The sequence below is a fragment of the Alosa sapidissima genome, chromosome 4 (assembly GCF_018492685.1).
Source record: "Alosa sapidissima isolate fAloSap1 chromosome 4, fAloSap1.pri, whole genome shotgun sequence".
In the NCBI taxonomy this organism is placed as follows: Eukaryota; Metazoa; Chordata; class Actinopteri; order Clupeiformes; family Clupeidae; genus Alosa; species Alosa sapidissima.
Genome location: NC_055960.1, coordinates 7,607,501 through 7,615,000, shown reverse-complemented (window position 1 = coordinate 7,615,000; position 7,500 = coordinate 7,607,501). Strand labels below are relative to the sequence as shown.

The window sequence follows — 7,500 nt, the reverse complement described above, 5'->3', positions numbered from 1 at the left end:
TTGTGTGTGTGTGTGTGTATGTGTGTGTCCCACATTCCTTGGGTTGACCCTGGACGGATCAGATCCTGCCGGCTGCTTTATCAGCCTGATCTCCAGAGACGCTCTCTCTCTCTCTCTCTCTGTTTCTCTCTCCTTCCCCACCTCTCTCCACCTTCCTCCATCTTCTTCCTCCTATTTCTGTCCTTCTCTCATCTCTTCTCGCCATCTCTCTTTCTTTCCTTCACCTCTACCGCTCTCTGTACCACACTCTCCCCCTCTCTCTCCCCCTCTCTCTCTCTCTCTCTCTCTCTCTCTCTCCATGTCTCCTTCTCCTTATTTGGTCAGGCTGTGGCTGCTGGACCAGAAAGCGAGGGAAAGCAGAGAGAGAGAGAAAGAAAGAGAGAGACAGAAAGAGAGAGGGTGGGCCAGAGGGTATTTTTTTACCCCCCCCCCCCCCCCAAATGACCCTTTCTTATCAGAGAGGGGGTCTGGATAGGGGATACAGACTTGCCCTCCCCAGATATAATCAGTTAAAATGTGAATGTTTTTTTTTATATAGTTATCAAGTTTGTATGTGTGTGTGTGTGAGTGTGTGTGTGTGTGTGTGTGTGTGCAACTGTCTTGTTAGTGATCACACAAGCAGTCATTTTACGACCGTGGTGAGTTTTGTGTTTCTTTTCGTGTATGTGTGAACAGAATGAATGTATTGTGTTAATTGCTGTTTGCCTTGTGTAAATAAGCTATAAAATGTTGTGCATACATTCTAATTTACCCACCTGCAGGGTGTAAAACAGCATGTGACCAGATCTCTCTCTCTCTGTGTGTGTGTGTGTGTGTGTGTGTAGTCATCCACAACTCACAGCAGAGGCCTTTATGTGGGAAAATAACTGTAACACCCACGCAACATAACCTCCCACACACAGACTCGCGCCCTCACTCAATGTGTTTACATACTGATTTCCATACTCAGTTCTTCCTTCTACTCTTTGTGGCAGGGTAGGAGAAGGGGGTGGGGGGTAGGCATGACCCATGTAGAGAGGTACCTTGCTCGGACAGGCCTGCAGTGAGAAATGCTTGATGAGAATGAGTTGGAACACATGCTTGTTTTGTGTGACATTTAAAGGAACATGCCAACTTTTAGGGAAATATGCTTCTTTGGTACAAGGGAAGGGAAACAAGTATTATTTGGTAGCTTATAGCTACCCCAGAGAATCAGATACGAGGATATATACTCTTCTATATAGATAGGCTAACTGGTCTAACCCACTTGTGGTCTAACCCACTAGTGAATTATGCTAAGCTAGGCTAACAGTGTCAGACTAGGTTATGCATGCACAGAGAAAGAAGGATATGTGTACTATAACAAAACAGAATGTGTGTGTGTGTGTGTGTGTGTGTGTGTGTGTGTGTGTGTGTGTGTGTGTGTGTGTGTGTGTGTGTGTGTGTGTGTGTGTGTGTGTGTGTGTGTGTGTGTGAGAGAGAGAGTGTTTTAGGGACATGCAGTGTATATGAGTCAGTGCTAACCTGTGTTTATTTTATTGTAATGTCGTGTTATTTCTGTCCCTCTGCAGACTGTCTCTTTAGACTGTGTCCCATGAACAGATACTCAGCACAGAAGCAGTTCTGGAAGGCAGCCAAACCCGGAGGAACCAGCACCACAGACACAGTCCTGCTCAACAAGCTTCATGTAAGTGTCTCTGTGTGTGTGTGTGTGTGTGTGTGTGTATGTGTGTGTCTGTGTGTGTATGTGTGGGTGTGTGTGTGTGTGTGTGTGTGTGTGTGTGTGTGTGTGTGTGTGTGTGTGTGTGTGTACGTGTACGTGTGTGTGTGTGTAGCGGTGCGGCTGCCCGCTACCCCTAAACTGAATACAGCTGATCCGAACGGGACTGAGACCGGGATTTAACAAACACCCTTTTATTAGCACGTTAGCACAAACATAATATTCCAGCGCACACACGAACATGACATTCCAAGGCATTCAGGACGCCACCTGCAACACAAACATAAATCGTGACGTTACGGGAAGACAATGAAACACGAACAGTTCACAGACAAAGACTATGAAACACTCACGCTGCGGCCACGCTGGCTTCCGGGTGCTGTAGGCTGGGAAAGGACCCGACGTGAAGTCGGGAAGGACTTTGTGCATTGGGGGGTGTGACGTCAGAGATGTGCAGGTATCAAGTGTGTGGGATAAGAGGGGTGTTTTTGGCTTTTATGGGTTGGGGGAATATTTAAGGGGAATACAGAGGATGTATAATGATGCTTGGCAGTTAAACATGTGGAGAGTATTGTGTTGACTGTGTATGGTGACGTTTGATCCAGAAATGTATGTTTGAAGAGATAATTGATTTTGGTTAGTATAATGGGTCAGGCCATGTGAAATATATTCTGGGCCAAAACAGGTCTAAGAGGGAGAAGGGTGAGGTAAACTCAAGACAGCACCTAGACCTTGACTAGCTGTGTGCATCAGCCAATAGGAGAATTGTTACTTTTTGTGAGTGGTGATTATTGAAGCTATTTTGAAAGTTTAAGTTTTAGTGTTAATTGAGAGTTGTTGCATTGGAGCTTTTTTTTTTCTTTTTTTTTGGTAAAAAATTAGTTAATTTCTTTTTCTCCTGACTGGCTTATCTGTGGCGAAAGTAAATAAAGTGCTTACAACTGCCTTTGCCCAAACCTCTGACACACTGCCTCCAGTCTTTCCACCGCCGTGAGGTTAACCCGACTACAGTGTGTGAGAGAGAGAGTGAGTACATGTGCATGTCCATGTCTTTCTTTTTGCCTGACAGCGTGCCAATGCAAACTTACCCAACCTTCTGCTTGTGTGTGGGTGTGTTGGTGTGGGTGCGGGTGCAGGTGTAATGTATGCGTGTTTGTGTGAGTGAATGAGAGGACATGCATTCCTTTCTTTCTTTATGTGACATTAACCATGCAAAATGGCCACAAATGACCCTCTACCACAAAGTGGTAGAGGAAGGAGGAGAGGGAGGAAGAGAGGGAGGAGCATGCTAAGTGTCATCAGGTGTGTCAGGTTGTCAGAAGTGCTAGGAGACAAGGTCATTGTTTTTGTGTCACCTTGTAATGGCCTTTGTGTTCCTTTGTCTCTTTGCCTCTTGTCCATCTTAGAATGCTGCTGATCTGGAGAAGAAACAGAACGACTCTGAAAACAAGAAGCTCCGAGGGACAGTGATCCAGTATGGCAACGTCATCCAGGTGAGTGGCCATTGAGCCCTGGATGTTTGAGCCACTGGAGACTAGTCTTTGCACACTGGCCAGACAATGCCCGACAAACCTCGACAACATTCTAAAGTTGGGGTTTGTTGTTGGTTGCAGTCTTCAGAATGTTCAGAAAACCAACTTCCAGCGCCAAACTGCACAGGCAGTAATTGAAAAAAATAAGAGTTTTGGACATTTAGTCAGATTTAGACAACTCCAACTAACAAACATCAACAAACACAGACTTGTGTCTGGGACACTGTGGATTAAAACAGCAGGCCTAACAGTCTCTTATAGCTATTCCTGCTGTCGTAAAGCATGTGATTGTCCTGAGAGATAGTCCAACTCTTTGGTCTAGCCTCAGCCAGTCCAAATCCAATTAGAGCTTGAAGCTTGTTTGAAAAGGAGGGTAGGTTTTAAGGGTAAGGGGGAGCACTGCAAGGTTTTGAATTGTCGACATTTCTCAAATTCTCACCTTGCAAAGTACAATATGCTGGATTGTGATGAAGGCATCTGATATATATGTATTTGTGTGTGTGTGTGTGTGTGTGTGTGCGCGCGCGCGCAGTTGCTTCATCTGAAAAGCAATAAGTACCTGACAGTGAACAAGCGTCTGCCGGCCCTGCTGGAGAAGAACGCCATGCGTGTCACGCTGGACGCCGCGGGCAACGAGGGCTCCTGGTTCTACATCCAGCCCTTCTACAAGCTCCGCTCCATAGGAGACAGCGTGAGTGTTTACATAGTAACATCAGGGTTAGCAATCAATACATTATATTGTGTGAGGTCCACATTTCCAGTCTGTGTTTTATGACTAGTTTACAAACATGTAATGAAGTTTTCCATTGTTTGGTTTGTTGTATTATAGAAACGCCTGACTAAAATAATGGATGTCGTCTCGATGTCGAAGAATCATTTGGTGTGTATTTGTGGTTGTTTATGTGTGTGTGTGTGTGTGTGTGTGTGTGTGTGTGTGTGTTTATGTGTTTATGTCATAGGTGGTCATAGGGGACAAAGTGGTGTTAAACCCAGTAAATGCTGGCCAGCCTCTTCATGCTAGCGGTCATCAGTTAGTGGATAACCCCGGATGCAATGAGGTTTGGCTGAATTTTATTATAAATCTCCCGTTTACTCCATTTCCTGCTTTTTTGCCATTTGAAATTTATTTCATATGTATATGTAAGCAGATGTATGCTTGACTGACAGGTGAACTCAGTGAACTGTAACACCAGCTGGAAGATTGTTCTGTTTATGAAATGGAGTGATAACCAGGAAATTGTTCTGAAAGGAGTAAGTCAAATACAAATGCTAACATGAACATGTCTACAGTGTAAATACACACACAAAAACATACACAAATGCTGACATGAACATGTCTACAGTGTAAATACACACACACAAACATACACAAATGCTGACATGAACATGTCTACAGATTTCCAAATAATGTTTTTTCAGTTAACTAATGATCCAAGTGTGTTGTTGTTTGCGTTGACTTGGTTTGTGCCTTTATTTCTCCAGGGTGATGTGGTACGCCTTTTCCATGCCGAGCAGGAGAAGTTCCTGACCTGTGACGACCACAGGAAAAAACAGTATGTCTTCCTCCGCACCACGGGACGACAGTCTGCCACCTCGGCAACCAGCAGCAAAGCCTTATGGGAAGTGGAGGTAGGTTTACGATTCATAGATTAATGTTACACAGTCACATTCCGTTTCCCATGTTATTGTGTGCTTAGTGGGAAATGTGTCATATTGGTTATTATTATGGCTTTAGGTGGTCCAGCATGATCCATGCAGAGGGGGAGCTGGATACTGGAACAGCCTTTTCCGATTCAAACACCTGGCCACTGGGCATTACCTGGCAGCAGAGGTGAGATACAGCACACACCTGGCACACACCTGGCACCCTAACTTAGCAGTCAGACATGGTGAAGATATGGAGATGAGACTCTTGATTGATTATATCAGTAATGGGAACTAATAACAGAGCAACTCTGGTTTTGTTTCCAGGTTAACACCGAATATGAGGATGAGGGCCTGGAGCCTCGCTCATCTGTGAGTGTGTGTGTGTGTGTGTGTGTGTATGTGTGTGTGTGTGTGTCAGTGAGTGGCTCATCTGTGAGTGGCTCATCTGTGAGTGTCTTTGTATAGTGTGTGTGTGTGTGTGTGTGTCAATGAGTGGCTCATCTGTGAGTGTCTGTGTTTGTGGGGAGCCAAGAGAAACACACATAAGAGTCAAGATTGAATTATGAAAATATTTGTTATTGGAGGGTACATCAGCATAACAACAGTTTTCAAAACATTGCATTAAAACAAATTACAGTAAACATCATAAGAGAGAGACATTGTATTAAAAGATTAAACAATATAGATATTGTTTGGGTGGAATTTCAATGATTCTGTAGCCGCATTTTAGTACTCTCTCCAGCTCCTCAGACAAACCCTAGGAGACAAAGAAGCAGAACAGGGCTATTAAACAACTAAACAGCTCGCTTCAGTAAATGTCTTGTGCAACCCCTCATTCATCTGTGTCCAGAATCTTTTGCACTTGTCATCTAGTCATGGTGACATAATAATGTGTGTGACATCCAGTTGTGAGTATTAGGGCAGGAAGTGATGCAATGACATGGCTTTAACTCTCAGGAGCGAGTTATGTACACTCTGGTGGCTGTTCCTGATGGCAACGACATTTCCTCCATTTTCGAGTTGGACCCTACCACTCTCCGAGGGGGAGACTCTCAGGTGCCCAGGTAAGGCATTTGCAGTACATCTCCTATAAGCCATGTCTACATGTAGCTGGGTATTTTTGAAAATGGAGATGTTTGGATTGGAACGTGACGTTTACTTCTTTCTTTAAAATGTTGTCAGGTCTCCGATTGGCCAATATCGCCATCTGTTTGATTGACGTGTTCTTGACAGCTTTCAACGGCTGTTTTTGCGTATGTGTGGATGGAATTATTTTACAATACGAAGGAGGAAAAATACCCGTTTTTATGTTTTTATAAATACCCGTCTACGTGTGTTTATGGCCTTAGTCTCACATGCAGTCGTGTCTCTGATGAGATAGGCCTATGCTGATCATGAACAGACCTCTTGTCTTGTGGTTGTTATACTAGGTTTAAAACTACTCATAAGTAGGGTTAGGCCTTGGATTATATGTAGCCAGCTATGTTTTGTGTTGGTGAAAGAGAGATAAGTGTTCGTGAAGTGCTGTGTTGGAGTTGAAAATAAAAAGAAATAGCATGACTGTAGATACAATTTTGAAAGGACAGAGCATGCGATTGAGTGAGCGCATTGCAGTGGTGTGTCCATTTGGGAAGATTACTGTGGATCTTCAAAGCTCGGTAATATAACCGTGCGATGGGTTCAGTAACTTCCTTTGTGGTGAAAGACTATATTGGTAGACAGTATGAGATGGTTGAGAATATAATCGCTTGCAGATACTGTAGGTTTTGGAGACAGTAGAGGACAGTAGGTATGATCTTGTTGTATACATATACATACTGATTTAACTTTTTTGTTAGCTTGGAAGCGCGTTCACGGTATGTGAGGTGTGAGTCAAGTTAAGTAGTACTCCCAAATACTTATATGATTTGGTGATGACAAGAGTTTGATTTGAAAAGATTACAGGACTGGTGATGGACAGATGCTTTCTGGGTGAGTGGAAATACATGCACACAGTTTTTTTTAATGGTTAAGTGATTGCCATTCAACCACTTATGTAAAAATTGAAGATCAGATGACAGTTTGGAGTTTATCATATCAGGTTTAGAGTCAGATAGAAAGAGCACAGTGTCATCAACATACATTAGGCATTTAGAGTATTTACACACAGCTGGGGGATCACACAGCTGGGGTTGGCAGTCACTTAGCCTGTTGCTGTTTTCTAGATAGCGACTTAATTGATTGTATAAAGTTTTTTCAAGCAGCTTGGACATTGTTGGGAGTATAGCTATAGGTCTATAGTTAGAGACCAGACAAGGGTTGTCAGCTTTAAAATCGGTGTGATTTGGGCTGTTTTCCAGCTGGAGGGGGAAATGGATAGCCTGATACAGAGATGAATTAAGTGATGGAGAAGAGGTATAAGGCTGTTGGAGTTTTTTAGAGTGTTCACATTCTTTATGAGACCATCTTGTGATAGTCTTTTCATATTGAAGATTCCAGGGGTCCCTCTTGTAAATCCTGATCTTTAGGTAACTTCCAAAACTGTTCAATTGGATTTAAGTCAGGGCCTTGATTTCCTTTCTGTGAAACCAATTGAGAGTTTCCTTTGCTGAATGCTTTGGATCATTGTCCTGCTGGAAGGTC

At 43.5% G+C, this 7,500-nt stretch overlaps 1 protein-coding gene across 4 annotated transcripts in view; it reads left to right on the top strand.

The window, feature by feature from the left end:
- Window positions 1–7,500, top strand: part of itpr1a (inositol 1,4,5-trisphosphate receptor, type 1a) — a 45,643-nt gene that overhangs the window by 5,767 nt on the left and 32,376 nt on the right. For all 4 annotated transcript variants that reach the window (XM_042090740.1, XM_042090739.1, XM_042090738.1 and 1 more), the window contains exons 4-12: window positions 1,551–1,666; window positions 3,106–3,192; window positions 3,764–3,922; window positions 4,191–4,289; window positions 4,399–4,482; window positions 4,714–4,860; window positions 4,967–5,062; window positions 5,203–5,247; window positions 5,836–5,942. In XM_042090740.1, the coding sequence (XP_041946674.1) occupies window positions 1,551–1,666; window positions 3,106–3,192; window positions 3,764–3,922; window positions 4,191–4,289; window positions 4,399–4,482; window positions 4,714–4,860; window positions 4,967–5,062; window positions 5,203–5,247; window positions 5,836–5,942 (940 nt within the window). The remainder of the gene's footprint in view (window positions 1–1,550; window positions 1,667–3,105; window positions 3,193–3,763; window positions 3,923–4,190; window positions 4,290–4,398; window positions 4,483–4,713; window positions 4,861–4,966; window positions 5,063–5,202; window positions 5,248–5,835; window positions 5,943–7,500) is intronic.